Source organism: Pan troglodytes, chromosome 15, assembly GCF_028858775.2.
Source record: "Pan troglodytes isolate AG18354 chromosome 15, NHGRI_mPanTro3-v2.0_pri, whole genome shotgun sequence".
NCBI classification, from domain to species: Eukaryota; Metazoa; Chordata; class Mammalia; order Primates; family Hominidae; genus Pan; species Pan troglodytes.
The window spans coordinates 28,859,548-28,878,767 of record NC_072413.2 but is presented as its reverse complement, the minus strand read 5'-3'; the positions used below and the strand labels follow the sequence as shown (position 1 = coordinate 28,878,767).

At 34.8% G+C, this 19,220-nt stretch overlaps 2 protein-coding genes across 9 annotated transcripts in view; both read right to left on the bottom strand.

The window, feature by feature from the left end:
• SCFD1 (sec1 family domain containing 1) overlaps positions 1-2,709 on the bottom strand; it is a 108,181-nt gene extending 105,472 nt beyond the window's left edge. The window contains exon 1 of one of the 3 annotated variants that reach the window (XM_003952459.6): positions 1,467-2,709. In XM_003952459.6, coding sequence (XP_003952508.3) covers positions 1,467-1,530 — 64 coding nt within the window. In that variant the 5' untranslated portion in view covers positions 1,531-2,709. Of the gene's footprint in view, positions 1-1,403 lie in introns of all 3 variants that reach the window. The other 2 variants (XM_003314289.6, XM_009427617.5) reach the window with 2 other exon arrangements.
• Positions 2,710-4,457: 1,748 nt separating this feature from the next.
• G2E3 (G2/M-phase specific E3 ubiquitin protein ligase) overlaps positions 4,458-19,220 on the bottom strand; it is a 60,804-nt gene continuing 46,041 nt past the window's right edge. For 5 of the 6 annotated variants that reach the window (XM_009427453.5, XM_009427454.5, XM_016925787.4 and 2 more), the window contains 5 exons: positions 18,222-18,529; positions 15,959-16,140; positions 11,607-11,779; positions 8,440-8,630; positions 4,458-7,702 (listed from right to left, as the gene is read on the bottom strand). In XM_009427453.5, coding sequence (XP_009425728.2) covers positions 7,446-7,702; positions 8,440-8,630; positions 11,607-11,779; positions 15,959-16,140; positions 18,222-18,529 — 1,111 coding nt within the window. In that variant the 3' untranslated portion in view covers positions 4,458-7,445. 6 annotated transcript variants of the gene reach the window in all.

Sequence of the window (19,220 nt, the reverse complement as noted above, 5' to 3'; positions counted from 1 at the left end):
TATAATATATATACAAGGATTTACCTTCCTCTGAAAATAAGGCAGAATTCAATGACAGTAAAAATTTGATAAAAAATAGATCTAGCACTACCTAGTAATTCTGTAAAATCTTACTATGTTTATTTCTGCAGAAATACAAACGATTAGATTTTAATGATCTACAAAATTTCTGCATACAAGTTTACGGCCATGCAAATTTATTTTTCAAAAAGCTCTCTTGTATTGGTACAGTTTTACTGACACATTATTTTAATATGTAGTATAGTCATCAGAAACACAGTATTAAAACAAATGGAGCTTCCATTTGTTTAAACATACACAATGAATGGCAGGTATGCCCCAAATCTTATTTGAACTTCCCTATATTTAGTTATTCCTGACTTCACCTGATAGGTTATACTAAATTATTTACTGGGAAAAGCAGAACGCAACTCAGTATCTTTTGTGTGTCATTACTAAATTGAAGTCTATCACTTTTTCTTTAAATGCCAAAGGAAGGAATCAAGTACAGCCCAAATCCCTTCTGTAGGTCATATGAATTATAAATTTATTTTCCTATTCATGTTTATATCCAACAGAGCATAATTTCAGGAAACAGAATTCCAAGTATGCACATTCTTGATGCCTTATTTCTATTAGCTCCTCAGAATAAATTGCTTGAAAACTTTTAAGACAACTAGTTAACAAGTATAAACCTTTAGTTTGTAGCTAACAGGTATAAACCAAGTTGTCATGAGAAGTTTTCAAATAAGGCAAAACTAATTTCTAAGACGGAAAATAACCCAAAACTCAAGAGAAGAATATGTGCCTTTTTACATTTCTCTGCATAAATAGAGGCTATATAAACATGCTCTATTGAAGATAAAATATTATTTTAAAACAATGTGTCAAACAATTAAAATGAGAAAGCTATTAATTCATTTGTTTTGCCATTCTTCAATGCCTTCCAGCAAGCTGAAGGAGAAAATGTTTATCACCAGGCATTTTTCTGCAGGTACCCCCAAAAGACTGGTCCGAAGTAGAGAAGTGGCGCAAAGTAAGCCGCTGTGAAAATACCTAAATTCTCTAATTCTGAGTGTCAGAAAATGGGAGTTCTCTTAAAAATCAAAACCAGGAGAACTGAACCACGCACAGAAACTCGGAGACCTCATAGGTGGCAACATAGATAAGAAGTTATCAGCTGCTAGATCTTGTTGTGATGGCCTTCTGATGCCCACTAGGAAGGAGACAAGAGCAGGGCCGTAGCAATCCGCCCACCGCTGAAGCTCCTTCTCCTGCACCACAGGAGGAACCGAGTCCTCAAGCTAATGGCATCTTCTCCCCAAAAACTCAAAGGGGAGGGGCTCTTGATGTTCTAGGGACTGGATTAAACTCCCGGAGATCGGTCTCTGAGCTGCACGCACCAGAGGAGAAGGATGTCGTCGGGGCAGTCACGAAGCTTCAAGGAGAAGAGAATAAGTCAGTACCTGTCTGCCTTTCCCGAATACTGGCTGCTGCTGCTGCTGCTGTCGCTGCCGCCGCCGCCGCCATCTTGGCTCCCACGAGCCACTGCCCGGCTGGGGAGCGGAGCGGGGGGATGACGTGGCTGCCCTTACCGCCCCGGAAGCAAAGCCCGGAAGGGCGGGGCCAAAGGGTGTGCCTGAGGGCCGGACCCCACCTCCTCCAGGAAGACCTCCACTCTCGGTAGAACTGGGAGACCCGGTGCAGGTTAACTCAGTGGCCCGTAATGTTAGGCGAATACTAAGAGTTTTTATCCTACCGAATCAAGCCACACTCTCTCAAATCGTAGCAACATTAAATTGAGCTGTTAGGGTAGGAGCGTGTAGTGCTAAGAACATAATTACTGAACTGTTGGTTTGGTGACTTACAGAGCACTTAAAGGGTGATAATGCTCTAGGAGTGTTAAGGACCACAGGACTGAAGTAAATGAAGCTCCTGAAACACAGGCAACATTTTAACGTTAGCTCTCGTTTCTCAGTGCAGCAGGAGTCTTCCCTTTGCTCCTTTCTCCAGAGAAACGGAAAGCATTGGAGCATTACTCTGATCTGGCATATTTCTCAGTCGCATCTCTTTAAAAAAAAAAAGGTGTAGCTTTATGGTGGCGTTCTGCCGGCATGGACACGGGATCCAGGGAGGTACAAAATGAGAAATTAGCATTTCTCCTCTTTCCTTGTAGTAATTGCAAAATCACCTTGCCGTGGGAAGGAAGTCAAGCAGTAGTGGGGTGTGTCGCCTAGGCTGGAGCGCGCAATCAGGGATCACTGCAGCCTCAAATTCTGACGGTCAAACGATCCTCCTGCTTCAGTCTCCCAAGTAGCTACGGACTACAGGGGCACACCATCAGGCCAGGCTGATGTGCTGATTTTTTGTTGTTTTGTTTTTGAGATAGCATCTCACTGTCTGTCGCTCAGGCTGGAGTGCAGTGGCAGAATCTCGGCTCACTGTAGTCTCGACCTCCCGGACTCAAGCGATCCTCCCAAACTATCCTTCCACCTCAGACTGCCCACTAGTTGGGACTATAGGCAGGGGTCACCACGCCCGGCTAATTTTTTTTTTTTTTTTTTTTTTTTTTTTTTTTTGTAGAGACGGGGATTCACCATGTTGGCCAGGCTGGTCTTGTGCTGGCGGTTTAATGTACACTTGAAGCCACGTGACCGCAAAATATATGGGATAGATGATTTCTAACTTAATCCATAGATTTTACTATATGACCAAAATGGATACACAATGACAGCTCATTTCCCGAGTTCATTGATGACGCTTCATTATGAAGTTGCACCAAATTCTGAAATGAAATCACTCTGTGCCTCAAAAGCTTAACTTTCAAAATTATATAAATGAAATGGTTAGCCTAACGATTATATATTGTTTTATAGTGTGAAACACTGGCTTTTTTCATTAATAAAAACTTTATTTTTGTGACATTTAAAATAGGTTATCTTATTTTTAATTCTATTAGGAAACATCCTAGCATTGAACCTACAGTCTTTACCTTTTAAGAATTACATAATCTCTGCCGGGTGCAGTGGCTCACGCCTGTAATCCCAGCACTTTGGGAGGTAGAGGTGGGCAGATCACCTGACGTCAAGAGTTCGAGACCAGCCTGGCCAACATGGTGAAACCCGGTCTCTACTAAAAATACAAAATTAGCCGGGTGTGGTGGTGGGCGCCTTTAATCCCAGCTACTGGGGAGGCTGAGGCAGGGAGAACTGCTTGAACCTGGGAGGCGGAGGATGCAGTGAGCAGAGATCGCGCCACTGCACTCCAGCCTGGGTGACTGAGTGAGATTCTGTCTCAAAAAAGAAAAAAAAATTATGTAATCTCATTTTTATAGCTAATTGGCACATTCATTAAGAAATTAACTGGAATACATGTGTTTCTTCAGTACTATTACTAATATTTTGAAGGAATCTTCAATGATCTAGGTGTGTTCCAACTAAACAAATTATTTCTGCCCTATGGGAAAGTTCTACTGCATTCTACAGTCTCTATGAAATATAAAATGTCTGAGAGCCCAATTTTGCTCATTTGGGTACTTCCACTTTCAAATGCAAATCCATCATTGAGCCACTTCAGTTCCATCACATATTCCCTCCCAAGACTATGAGTCGTGTTAAAACCACTAAGACAATTTTAAAATTGATGTACACTGCATATATATGAAATGATAAAAACTCCTGACCGAGTGCACAGAATGTGGGCAATAAATTTATAGAAAAATACACCTCACAGAAGAACAGCAACCATAGACAAATAGCCCTTGTAAGGCTGAGACTGAATAAGGTATTTGTTTTATTAGAATCAGAAAGACTGAAAATAATCTATGGCTACAGATTGTTCATTAACCTAATTTACTATAGCCATTTATCTGAGTCCAGATTTTTGGCTTAAATAATTTATTCTGGTAAGCTATTTTACGTTAGAGGATACATAGTTTTAACACAGATTCCCTCATTTCTATAGGTTCCTGGGTGTCAGACACTAACTGCTTGCTTATAGGATCTCTCAAATGTGGAGAGTAAAGGAATCTTGTATCTTTCAGTTTCGTCAGAATCTTAATCTTGTTAAATCCCAAAAAATTACTTAGTTTAAATAGGCAGTTTACCTTTAGTGGCATAAACACATTTATTTATAAAACATTGTTACAAATGTCACGCTTTTTGGTTAATCTGGCAGCCTTTAAAAGGGGGGGGGAATAGGCTGACATATAAACGATCACCTAGCATAATACCTGGCATAGTGTAGGTACTGGGATATGTTTATGAATTAGAAGAGATAATGGTCAAAATCAGAGCTTGAAAACTGAGTCTCTTCAAGACAATCCAAATTTTCCTAAACCACAGATAATATACATTCAAGTAATTCATCATTAAATGGGTTATGTTTTGTATTGCATTACTTGAAGCATGAAACTTTGTATTGCATTACTTGAAGCATGAAACTTTGTATTGCATTACTTGAACCATAAAAACTAGTTTAATAGCTTAAAGTAACAATGCAGTACATGATAATCACTATATAAAAGAATTACATGTTTATAATGCAATGATTTTGTTCTGATCATTTTCTTATAATGACTGAATGCTAAAGGCACAGTCACTGAAAAAACTTACCTAATATACTCCCCTTAACTTAGTATTTAGCACTGAATACAAAAGTTCCAATAGCTTCCATATAATTAGGGGGAAAATTTACAAATGCATAAAATAGAAACCAAGGTGAATTCTCATGCTGGTAATCAATCAAAGGCTTTTTACTTAACCCAAACAAAAAAAGTCACTTCCTCAAATTACAGAAACTAAAAATTACAAAGTATAAAATTGTAAGTTTCTGGTGAGATATTTTAAAGAATATCTTGAATAGTAGAGAATTGTATAAAAGGTGTTAAAGTTTCCATATTGGAAAGTGTTTAAAAACAATGAATATCAAACTAACCAAAACCATTAACAGTAGATGCATTATAGATCAATTTATAGTTTTCCTCAACATTAAGAGCAAGAGAAAACAGCCTTAAAATATACAACATTTAGGCAATTGCAATATTTAAGAAATATATGTACACATTTATAAAGATTTATAGCATAATTCTTTTTAAAAATCTAATGTAAGAATTATGCACTGGTTATAAAATTAATAAGAAAAGAACAATTATAATACCAACCATTTGACAAAATGACACTGCAGAAAATAAATAACCTACAGGTTTCTCTGATATTCCTTGACCATACAGATTAATCTAAAAATGCTAATAATGGAACATCCTTCAAACTAGAAAACATTTTGCAAAATAAATATTTATGCTTCACTTTAAAACATGAATATCCTAAATTATTTACACCATCTTATCACTAAGGCCCTGTCTATATATAAGTCAAATGAGGAATTGAAATACTGTTTTTAATTGTAGCTAACCCAAGTACACTGCCTCTCCACCTGCCACCCCCACCCCAACAAAGTATGTGTGTGTGACTTAATCAGCTTTAATTTCTACACTAGGGGAAATTAATTGCAACTAAAAACCAGAAAATAGCTTTAACTAGGTTTTATTGGTTTGTATTGGTTTTTAGCTGTAATAAAAATAAGGTGGATAAAGAAACAAATATCTTTTTATCAACATATTCGGAATAAAAACTGTATGGTGACTTTGGGGTTTATATTAGCTATTCAAACTCTTTGATAATTGATCTTTCAATTACTATTGGTTAAGACAAAAAAATTCAACCAAAGCCAAAGAAAGGTCTTGTTTAATGTTCTTAAATATTTCAAGTTAAAGTAAAACAAATTTGCTAGGTATGTTAGTGTACAGATTGAAAAAGACATGAGGGAACAAAGAAAAGTACACTAGAATTATGTTTTAGTTTTCCTTTGGTATTAAGAGATATATTATCTCTTTCAAATCTATTCTGTTACTTAAAAAATATCAATAATTTAATGATTTTTCTTAAGAAGGGTGAGAATACAACAGCTGACACCTGCTTTGTGTATTAAGAAAAATATGGTTAAAACATTTTACTTCCCATAATGATTTACCTATCATAATGATTTACTTTCATGGAAAACTGAACCATTATATCATTTAAATATGATAATAGATTAAGGACATCAGACTTTGTTTTCCAATTTTTTCTTTTGTAGGAGTATAAATATGGGGACATGACTATGGGACTATATATTTTCACATTGTTAGCACTTTGTTAGTACAGTTACTTTTAGGTATTGTCTTTTAGTAGCATTATTAAAGTTAAAAAATAAAGGAAACAGAAGTAAAGAGTTTATAGAAGGATACACAGAAATACGGTACTTATCTCTGAGTGGTGATATTAGAATGGGTTTTTCATTCTATCCTTTTTACTTTATTTATACATTGCTTATATAACAGATATCATTCAAGAGCAATGAAGATAACTGTATAATGCTATGGCGTCAACTTACCTTAGCATACAACCAGCTTGATAATAAATAATGGTCAAATGGCCAAACCTACCAATCCACAGAGATCATTCAAATATCTACAATGATTATGGATCAGACATACAGAATACCAAACATAGGATACAAACAACAACAACAACAACAAAAATTTCCCATGATTAAAGCCAAGGCTTTAAAGAAGACACACTTTCTTAGGTATTTTCAACTAAATGTTATCCACCTCAAAAGTGTTTAAGCTCATGGAATGTCCATAGATTCCAGAAAATTTGTGCAATTCTGTTTTTTTTTTTTTGAGATGGAGTCTTTGCTACATTGCCAGGCTGGCTGAGTATCTCGATTCTCCCACCTCAGCCTCCCTTATAACTGAGATTACAGGCACATGTGCCCAGCTTAATTCTGCTTTTTATATAATACTTCCCACTAGGCATAATCTAATTGCAGTGTGGGTCATCTTAATATAAATCAGTAATCTAAAAACATTTTAAACAACTAATTTGGTGACATCCTAGAAAAGTATGCATAGTAACACAAATCCCAGAATATATGACTCTGATTTATATAACAAAATTTAACCAATTAGCTTTTCTATTTAATGCTTTAAAATAAAATGAGGAATAATTTGAAAATTGAATAAACCTAGAAAAATTGTGGCATTCTATATGTAATCCTAATTTACAAAAAATGTGAGTAAAACAGTTTTTACTTTTATTAACCATGCTACCATACCTAAATAAAATCCATACAACCATTTTGAGAGTATTTATATTGAGGTTTATGAAGTATGTATATCAAGAAAATGAGAAATTATCACCAATTTTGACTAGTATGCTTTAACAAAAAAAACCTTTTTTTAGCCTAAGTGGCTATAATATTCCTTTATATTCATATCATAAATTTTATTAGGTCAAGAAGCTAACTAGTTTGTTCAAAGTGATGATGAAAAGGTTAGTGAAATAAAAGAGAGTTAACAATAGCAGCTTTTAAAGAAGCTTCTCTTTGTTCAAGGAAACATTTTAATGTCCAATGTAATGAGAACTTTCTTCCTTTTCTAGTCTTAGAGTGTTTCTTATGGTGAAGTCCATATTTTCTTGAAACTCTTTATATGTATTGGTGATGGGAATTGCTAAACAGTTATTACACTTGTTTCCAACAGGAAAATCCACATGCAGACACTCAATTGAAGGAGTGGGTTTAAATCCAGCTGGAGGAATGGAACTGCAACCAGTTGCAAAAATAAGAATGTCTTCCATTGTTGTTGTAGATTTACCATCTGAAAAAATTTACCAATAAAAGAGTAAAAGAAACAAAAGTAAATCCATGTTATATATTGCTATCATCACAGATTCTTCTCCAAATAGACTTGGAATACTGAAAGGCACAGACTCCCACATTTGTTTTGGGCAAACTAAATCACAAAGTCAGATGTAGTAACAGGCAAACAGTACATAAATGAATCTCAAAGTAGAAGGACTAACACAATCATTTAGTACAACTACTTATTGTATATAACAAATACAGACAGAAAGACTAAACGGTAAAAAACCAAAAATCTAGCTAAACAAAATTTCAACTATAAGTTAAATTCTTCTCCACTCTATCAGGCAGAATGATTTTACACTGCTAATGCTCAATGATAAATATCATTGTTATAGCCCTGACCAGTGGATGAAGAATAATTTAGTTTAACTTCAAATTGAAAATGATGAAATAGATTATTAGGATTAAAACTGTTCTATGCGGTGACAATAATGTTTTCTAGAAAGAATGCCTTTCACCTAAACTTATCTAGAGAAAAAAATTACAAAATATAAATTTACTCTGTAATCTTTTCTCATTATTTTTAACTCAGTCATATAAACTTGCTTTGAAATAACTTTCTTTTGTAAATATGGAGTTAGCATCTTAATATTCATACCAAAAGGCAAACATACACAAATAAAACCCCCAACAAATATGCTGAAACAAATATTCTGAGATCGTTAAAAGTAAAATAAAATATCCACATACCTTCAACAGCCTGTAAGTAACTGTTCCAAAACCCCAAAGCTTTTACATCAGGTAATGTGTGTACTGTAAAAAGCTCACTAAGGATTTTTGCAGAAAGACTCTCAGGTTTATGACACAGGATGCTACAAAATGCTTCTGGATAAGCCTGAATTTTCTCCAAAACACCAAGGGTTTTCAGACCCTGCTTAAAACTTAAGAGAAGAAAAATAATGAGCCAACATTCATACATGTGTGTTTGGTATTATATTAGGGAATATTTCCAGCATTTTATCTGGCATTTTTTCAAAACAGCTAATGATTTTTAAAAAACAACCAAAAAACCCCCACAAGAGACAATCATATTTTCAGATGTGAGGAAAAAGAGAAGATATGGATATACTACACATGATACTTTCAAATCCATAACAAGCAAATACATTAATATCAAATGAGTATTTTATGTACCTACATTATTTGGCTTTATAGTTTCAAAACTAACAAGTTTTTATTAGTAAGAAAGACATTAAAATCTGAAGTGTTTTACACTTCAAAGCTAATTATTATAAAAATAAAGTTTCCCAGATATTACCAAGAGTGATAAATCTTCATTACATAAAAATTTAAAACCCATGTATTGCTAAAAAGAAATTAAGATAAAGCAAATGACAGATATTTTATATGACAGAAAATTAATTTTATGCAAAGAATACAAATTCTTCTGAAAGATCAATAATAGGGAAAATGAACAAAAAATATATGATTAACAAAAGAAATGCAAGTAACAACTGAATATTTTAAAATGCACATTTTCATTAATAAGCAAAGAACAAACATATCATTTTTGCCTGACTTTCTAAATTTCCTATTCACCTCCTCAGATACTCTTTTGTATGTGAGTGGGACATGAGTTTTAGCATGCCAGGAGCAGAATGTTACGGTTTCAAATGAGTTCCTTCGAAACTCATGTTGAAATTTAATGGCCAGTGTAACAGCAATGGGAGATAGGGTCCTTAAGAGGTGATTAGGTCACAAGGGCTCCGCCCTCATAAATGGATTAATATCATTATTGTGGGAGTGAGCTCCTGATAAAAAGGGTAAGTTCAGCCTGATTTCGAGGGCACATCTATGGGTTGAGTGCTCACTTGCTCTTCCACAATGCTATGACACAGCAAGACAGCTCTCACCAGATGCTGAGCAGATACTGGCACTATGCCTTTGGACTTCCCAGCCTCCAGAACTGTGAGAAATAAATTTCTTTTCTTTATAAATTACCAAGTCTCAGGTATTGTTATAGCAGCATAAAATGAGCTAAGAACACACATATGTTTATCTGTTATCATTAAAAAGAAAAACAAATAATAAAAGAATAAACCACAAAAAAGTTGCCAAAATGGTTACTTCATAAAGGGTTGAATGGTGGACATAGTAAGGATGAAACCTGTACTTCTTTGAATATACTTTCAATATATTCTTATTATACATTTGACTTTGGAACTATACAAAACATTTTATATAATTTTAAAATAAAATGAAATGTTAATAAAAATTAATCACTAAAAATAAAAAATGAAAATGCAATTTATGCTCAATTTTTAGCCACACAGAAAATATTCCAATGACTTATAAGCACAACAATTTGATAATGTTAGTATTGTTATTCTGAGACTATTGGTTATGAAATGTGGAATAAATCACATGAAATAGTTGCTTCATACTTAAATTCTCCAGTGTCATTAAGAACTGGAATTCTCAACACAGGAAAAAGAAAATATTAAGTAAAAATCATGCAATAGAGAATCTGAATTAGAATTATCAGGACACACTCATAATGTATCTTTAAAAAAAAGTTTGATTTAAAAAAAAAAACAAAATAGATTAAAATAGATTTAAAAACCCTTGATTTTCTAATTTGGGTTCAATGAAAAGGTCTAGATACCATGACCAACCCACCAAAACTAAGAATCTCTAGCATCCAGACTGTGGTTGTGAATTACCCATTTCCCATTAAAAATAACAAAGGTTCCTTAGGCTAAAATGTACAAAATGAGTCTGAAACACCTTGTGATACCATATAGCAAAAAAGCTTACAAAGACCACTAAGGCTCACATCGAAAGAATTAAAAACAACAATAATATAAAGAGACTTATACTGGTCCAAGACATATAAACTTCAGTAATAATAGTAACTATAAAGATTTTAAACACATCAAATATATTTAAATCTATGGATTAATGATACTACTTTTTTTTAAATGAATTTATCAGGTTTGAGATGATATCTGGTATTGGCTTTAAAATAATACTGGAGTCAATAACAAGAGTAGGATAAAGATGAACAAGACAGGCACAAGTTAATAAGTGTTAGATCTGGATGGTGATTACAGACTTTCATATGTGTATTTCCATTGTTTAAAAAAATTATAAGAGTGTAAGGAGATACATAAGTTGTCTAACTTAGACCAGTGTTCTAAACTAAAGGACAGCAGGAATCATACATACCTTGTTAATCAAAGAATGGTCAATATATGTATTACCCAGCAGATAAAAGGTACACAATAAATAGTTATTAAATGAATGCACAGAGACAGAATAGTTGGCTCATGTGGTAAGAGTTTTAAAAAGAATATTTTTTAGAAAAAAATTATAATCTGAAGCAGTGGTTATTTCTATGAAAGCATCATACATTTACACAATTCTTTTTTCATTTTTTTGAGAGGGAATCTTGCTCTGTCACCCAGGCTGGAGTGCAGTGGCATGATCTTAGCTCACTGCAACCTCCGCCTCTTGGGTTCAAGCAATTCTCCTGCCTCAGCCTCCCAAGTAGCTGAGATTACAGGCACCCACCACCACGCCCGGCTAATTTTTGTATTTTAGTAAAGACGGGGTTTCACCATGTTGGTCAGGCTGGTCTCAAACTCCTGACCTCAAATGTTCTGCCTGCCCCAGCCTCCCGAAGTGCTGGGATTACAGGTGTGAGTGAGCCACCATGCCCGACCTACACAATGCTTATTAAATGATCAGAACAGTAATCATCCTAAAAAGGCTTAAGTTATTATTTAAAAATAGCATTTAAATTTTTTTCTGAGAAAAACATCTCACTTATTACCAAATATATCTCACATTACAAGATAATTAACCACTTTAAACATGTAATTTGAAAGAGCCATATATTAATAGAAACAACTTACCTTTCAAAGGGTGTGTGGACTCTCTGAATTACATGGTAGCCAAGTATGTCTTTTACTAACATATATTTATCACTTAATGTCGTTATAAGTCTGAGACATCCAATTAACTCAAGGTAGTTATAGCATTCATTTATTATTGACTTTAAGTCAGCTACAGTTGTTGCAGTATTTATCTGTAATGAAGGAGAAAATAGAGCCACTTTACCCATTTACTTTTGAGTGACATGCACATTTCAAATGATACTTCTTAATTTATACTCAAATTTCTTAGTACATATGGGTGCAGTGAAAGTAAACCAAGAAATATTCTTCTAGAATAAATGTCTGATCATCCAGTTCAACAAATTTGTCTATTTCTGCCTTCAAGAAATCCAGAGTATAATGCCACTTTACTACGTGAAACTATTTATAAAAAAGGAAATAACTGACATTGAAAAATTATACAGCACTAGGTAAGACTAGCTACTAGGGAGGCTGAGGTGGGAGGCTTGCTTGAGGCCAGAAGTTCAAGAACATCCTGGGCAACACAGCTAGTCCCCCTCTCTAAAGAAAAAAAAAAAAAGGCCTGGTGTGGGTGGTATACACCTGTAGTCCTAGCTACTCGGGAAGATGAGGTAGAAGGATTTTGAGCCCAGGAGTTGGAGGTTCAGTGAGCTATGATCACACCAATGTACTCCAGCCTGGGTGACAGACTGAGACCTTATCTCTTAAAAAGAAAAGAAAAAAAAAGAGAAAAGTTACCTAGCACTAGATAGGCAAGAAAGATGACCTGAGAATTCATGAAAAAGAATATCAGCTGAGAATTAAAAGATGGACAGAATTTTATCAAGAATATTTTAGTGAACAGCATAAACAAAGAAATACTTGGCCATTTATGTGCAAGACACTTTCATACAGGTTAGCTCTTAAAGGTACAGATGGAAAAAGTTAAAAATAGGAAACAATCCATTAACAGAAAATTTACTTGCAATTTCCTTTTCCTAAAACATTCTTAGAGATTTACATGACTTCTTCTCATTCATTCAAAATCTCTGCTGAAATCTCCTAAGTTTTTCATGACTATTCTGCTCAAAATACTATCTTTACACCCTGTCGGAGTAATAATTGGGTATATGTTGCCTCATCCCTGCAAACCCTCAACCCTGAGTTTCAGCTGGGCACATAGCCAAACTTTTGCTGCAGCTAGGTGGGGCTACATGACTGTTCAATGGGATGTAAGTAAAAACAACATGTCAAACTTCCCTGCTCTCAACTTCCACTTTTCTCCTTTAAGAGCAAGCTTCAACCATGTGGATGAAAACAATAATGCTAAGTGTTACACGATAATGAGAGGAAGGAACTCAAGTCCTTAGACGGTTTTGTAAATCACAACTCTATCTCGAAAATAGAGGGCCATCTGTATAAAGGGCCAGATAGCATTTTATGCTTTTCAAACTATATGGTATCTGTTGCAGCTACTCAACTCTGCCACTGTAGTGTGAAAGCAGTCAGATCAGTAGCAAATGGGCATGGCTGCATTCCAATGTAACTATTTACCCAACAGGCAACAGGCCAGAACGTGACTTACAGGCCATTTTTTGCCAACTCTTACCCTAAAATCTAGACAATGGATTTTACAGAACAGTAAACATCTGCCTTGTTTGAGCCACTGTCTTTCTGGGTCTATGAGATACAGAAGTTTAGCCTAAAACCTAACTTATATATACTCCAACCCTTATCTATCTCCTTTTATTCTGTTGTATGTATGCATGTATGTATTTATGTATATATTTATTTATTTGGGATGGAGTCTCACTGTGTTGCCCATGCTGGAGTGCAGTGGCATGATCCCGGCTCACTGCCACCTCCGCCTCCTGGGCTCAAGCGAGCCTTTCAAGCAGCTGGGACTATAGGCGCGCGCCACCACATCCGGCTAATTTTTTTGTATTTTTCGTAAAGATGGGGTTTCACCATGTTGGCCAGGCTGGTCTCGAACTCCTGACCCCGGTGATCCGCCCACCTGTTCTCCCAAAGTGTTGGGATTACAGGCGTGACCCACTGCGCCCGGCCATATTCTGTTTTATTTAGCATTATAATACATTTTACTACGTGATGGCATATTACATTTGTTGTTTATCTTCTGTGTTCTCTCTTAATGTAAATTCCAAGAAGGCAGATACTTTGCTTCACTACTCTATCTTTAGTAACAAAACAGTACAGAATACATAGTATTTCTTAAATAAATGAACAAACACTGGATAAAAAGTACAGAAACTGGAGTAGATAAAGCCATGAAGAGAGGTGAAGGTCTTAAATGCCCTAATGAAGAGCTTCAACTTCGTTCAACAGGCAATGAGAAGCCATTGGGGGATTCCTGAGGAAGAAAGCAATATGGTCAAAACTGTACTTTTGGAAGAATCATCCCAAATAAGAATATTAGAACAACATTCTAATTGTCTAAGCCTAGGGAAAATTTGAGTTTGGTAAAATAGGCACACTAGAAACAGGAAGGAAAGGTTGACGGTAAGTCAGTCTTAGAGGCAGGTGACTTGACATATAACTGGAAAATGGAGGAGTATGAAAATGACTCTCCAGGACAGCTTGGAAGTAAGAAATCTCTTGGAAAGAAAAGGCAAACAGGTAAAAACACAAAAAAGCCCCACAAAAAACAATCAAACAAAAAATTCTGGGAAAAATACTATTTTTATCTTAAACATGTTAGACTCAATGTGCTAGCAAGACCCAGGTCTTATCTGTATATAAAAGTCCGGGGGCTCAAAAATACAGGTCTGTAAATCACTCAGAAAGATTACAGGAGAGAAGAAGCTCTCCAAATAATAAAGAATGATGACTGTTAAGACAACACTGAAAAATGCTAAGTTTCAGGGGTAAGAAGAAGTAAGAAGCATTAAAGAAGAGAGAATCATCAGAAGTAGGAGGAAGTACAATATTAAATAAAATATTGCAGAGAAATTCTAAGTGGTAATTGCAGAAGTCACAGCAGATGAAAAATTAGAAAAGGCCTTTGGACATGGATATTTAGATCCCTGGATATAAACTATGAACTAGCTAACTTGAGACTGGTGGTAGGGACAGAAGCCTGATTACAAGAAATAAATAGGAAATACGAAGTAGAGACAATGAAGCTTAAATATACTTTTTTTTTAGTAAAGAGGGCACAAAAAGAAAAACGAAGAATTAAAGGGTCAATTTAAAACATGATGTTAGGATAAGCAGTCTTAGGGCAAATAAACAGAATTGTTGTAATACACTGTAGCAACTCACTTCAATAGTGCTTACTCTGTGATTTAGAAACTGAGGTTTAATTATTATTAAATTATTTGGGCATATTAAGATTAATATGCCCAAAGTGACACAACATATAGTAGTTATAAGAGCTGGCATTCAAAGTAAAATCTGACTTCCGAGCCTGTGCTTTTTTTTTTTTTTTTTTTTTTTTTGAGACAGTGTCTCCCTTTGTTGCCCAGGTTGGAGTGCAGTGGTGTGAGCTCAGCTCACTGTAACCTCCATCTGCCGGGTTCAAATTATTCTTGTGACTCAGCCTCCAGAGTAGCTGGGATTACAGGCACATGCCACCACGCCTGGCTAAGGCCTATGCTTTTAATCATTAAACAACACTGCCTGTTAATTGAGACAATGGATAGAGTATGCTTAAGTAGGAGGGAGGTTAAGGAAGAAAAGTTAAATGGCTTGCATTGTCTCAGTTTTTAAAGCAGTAACATGTTGGCAATGACACTTATATGGCATTATGATAAATGAGTGTTTGTACATGTGACATGTTTAGTACAGGACCCATTATAAGTGCTGAATAAATGAATTATTTTTTGGTGGACGCATTAAGTCCTCCCCGATCCCTACCACTTGTTTCCCTTTGGAAGAAATTCAGCCTAGTCTTTCTCTCCATCAATCATTCATACCTCCCTATAGAAGGAAGGAAAAGTATTCTAACTGGTAAGCCAAATCCTTCCTCTCTTCAGATCCATCGGCCTGCATCAAAGTGCACTTTCATCTGCTTTCTAGCTTGCAATAGGGAATCTGCCTCACGTTGTCTCTAGCAAGGCAGGCAAATCCATGTATTTCTGAGGAGTATTCACAAGCCATGGTGAACACAGACCAAAATCACATTATCCAACTGGTTTTACCAACATTAAACCTGGCACTTTAATCTCCAGCCATCTGACTTTTAAAACTATCTTTTAACTGGTTCAGAACTCCACTGGTAAACAGAAATATACGTTTACAATCCCTAACTCCTTCATAGATAATACTATTATTTTATTGCAGATCAGTCATTTACATTAAAAGATACCTAGAATGTAGTGTGCATTTTAATGAACAGATACATTGCTTACCCTGATTATAATCTGTGCCACATCAAAGTCTGAAACATCATCTAAAATTGGCTGGGTATTTTCTGGTCCATAAACAAGGCAGTTAAACAAGGTTTTAGAAAAGAAACCAGGTGAAGGACCACCATGAACTAAAGAAATGGCAAGCATTTTGCCAGCTTCATAGTAAAGATTCTCTTTCAGAGCTGTAAATACAGATGAAAATATATCAAATACACTTCTATTATTATAAGATAACCATCATTTTTTATATTAAAAATTAGTCCAAAAATCTAAGCATTAGATAAATATAATTCTTAGAAGCTATCATTATGTAGAAAATATAGATCTCACCTAAAATATAAAAAAAGACACATTTTTCTGAATATAAAGTAAAAATCTATCGTAGAAAACATATAACACAATAAACCTACCACCATAATAACCACTGTAAACACTTTGGTGTACAGTCATGCACCATTATAAGGATGTTGTGGTCAAGAATGACCAAATACACTAAGGTGGTCCCTAAGATTATAATGAAGCTGAAAAACTCCCATGACCTAGTGATGTTATACTGTCATAGCACAATGCATTACCTTTTGTATATTCAGATATACATATACTTACCATTGTGTTACAATTGTCTACAGTATTCAGTACAGTAACATGTTATACAGGTTTGCAGTCTAGAACCAATAGGCTTTACCATAGAGCCTCGGTGTGTAGTAGGCTACACCAACTAGGTTTGCGTAAGTACACTTTATGATCTTTGCACAATGATGAAATTGCCTACTGACACATTTCTCAGAACATATCCCTGTTACTAAGTGACAAATGACTGTATTTGTACCTCTTTGTGTATATAAATATAAAAAGTTTGACTTATGCTTTATCCACTTATTATATTGTAAACTTTTTATCATACTACTCAAAATTACTCAAATCTACAGTTAATAAATGCATTTAGACTAACTTACAGATGTACTATAATGCAAACCATCCCCCTGGCTATCCTGGCTAAGTGATATTTCTAACTTTATGAGACATAATGTTACAGTCAACATACTCACATATTCTTGTTTATATTTATTTGATTAGGATTCCTACAGATGGTATTAGTAGGTCAAAGGATAGGAACATTTTTAAGGTTCTTGATCTATATCACTAAATAATCTTTCCCAAAGGCACAAGTTTACTCCTAACAGTATATGCTGTCTTACCTTACTGTCAGAGCTTGAATTAAAATTGTCATTTCAAACGTATTAGCAACTTTGATGTGCCAAAACAAGTAAATTTTTCCTTAATTTTTAAATTGTTGAAAGCAACTTATTAATAAGTGACATTAACAATACCTGTGTAATAACCTTACAAGCTACATATTCATAGTCACATTTTACAGATGAAGAAACTGAGATCCAGAGAGAGTAAGTAATTAAGGATGTAAAGAACTAGATGTGTACAAACTTGAATTCAGATTCTGTGATTTAAATTCACGTACTCTCCACCATACCAAAGCTGCCTTGAGTTAACATTACTATTTGGAAAGTTTTTTCTTTATTTTTACATTTTATTTTAAATGGAGTTTATAATTAAACTGTGTGAACTATACAGAGTAAAAATGATGCTTTAGGCAATGGTTAGGATGTTTACAGAAAATATAGTAGGAAATTCAAATGAAATGAAATGCCTTCTCATTTTCTTTTGAATTTCCTATTACAGCAAAAGTAGTATAAAAGCCCCTAAAAGAGAATGCCAGAATTACCCACTGTTTTGAGATGCCTGTTATAATTACCTTAAGTTCTCACCAATAGTAAAGACAGAAAACTATCATATACATAATTGTGCAAAAAAAAAAAAATATTGCAAACAAAAGTATACTGAAAAATTGGTTACATGTGGACCAGGAAACTATGTTATAAAAACTCTATGTTAACCGCAAATTCCAAATATACAAACAGGAAGAATTCAAATAATCATCCCCATTTGGCCACTCTAGTAAAATGAAATTAGAGTTAAGATAAAGTTACACTTAATTATGGATTATTTTAAGGAGAATATTGCTATAAAGAATGTATATTCTTAAATAAAAAATGTTTCACCACAAAATTTACTTTTTAAACTACCACTCCCCCTTCCCACTTTCCTGTGATTCTATCAGTAGTTTATTAACAAAGTGAACAGTATATTTAGAACACAGGTATTAAATATCAATTCTAACCAGCTATCTATCTCTTTTTCTATACATGTGATATTTGGTATATACAACAATAAATAAAATAATTACCTTGAGAATTTAGAGACAAGTTCTTTGACAAGGACCCTTCAAACAATGATGAGTTCTCAAGATGTTGCATTAAGAGACTCAGAAATTCTTGCTTTGATCCAGGATGCTCACTTCCAAAATTATCATTTTCAATAACATATGCTACTTCAATTGCATATGAAGGATTAAAGTTTCGATTTCTGAATGCATCTAAGGCACTATTCCAGATATTGGCTTTGTTGATATATAATCTTTTAGTTTTTTTTTTAATTTGGAATCCTAACTCTATTAATAGTGTTGATACATTTCTTCTAAATTTGCTGCCTTGCCTATAAAACATGAATTTAAATATAGAGATAAGTACTTTAAAGTACTTTATGTGAAACAGCAGTTATATAGCCAATAAAACAAGACGAGGGGAAAAAAAGATTAATAGGATATTCTTCCCCAATTCCCACCCAAAATTATAACGATTGCTGCTACTAGAACCAAAAACAGTTATTTGATAATCTTAGTTTTAAATTCTTGATTCCTCACCCCAATCTTTTACCAAATTAGAATCATGTACAAGAAAGTTGATAGATAATTATCTCAAATTTGACCAACCAGTGAATTCTGGTTTAAGAATCAGAATCTCAGGCCAGGCGCGGTGGCTCACACTTGTAATCCCAGCACTTTGGGAGGCAGAGGCAGGCGGATCACCTGAGGTCATGAGTTCGAGACCAGCGTGACCCACAGGGAGAAACCCTGTCTCTACTAAAAATACAAAATAAGCTGGGCGTGGTGGCGTATGCCTGTAATCCCAGCTACTCAGGAGGCTGAGGCAGGAGAATCACTTGAACCCGGGAAGCGGAGGTTGCGTTGAGCCAAGATCGCGCCATTGCACTCCAGCCTGGGCAACAAGAGCGAAACTCCGTCTCATAAATGAATGAATGAATGAATAGAATGAATGAATGAAGCAAGCTCAAACTCTCACCTTCCTGGCTAATGGCTATAATTAACTTTCTTAATTGTAGTTTA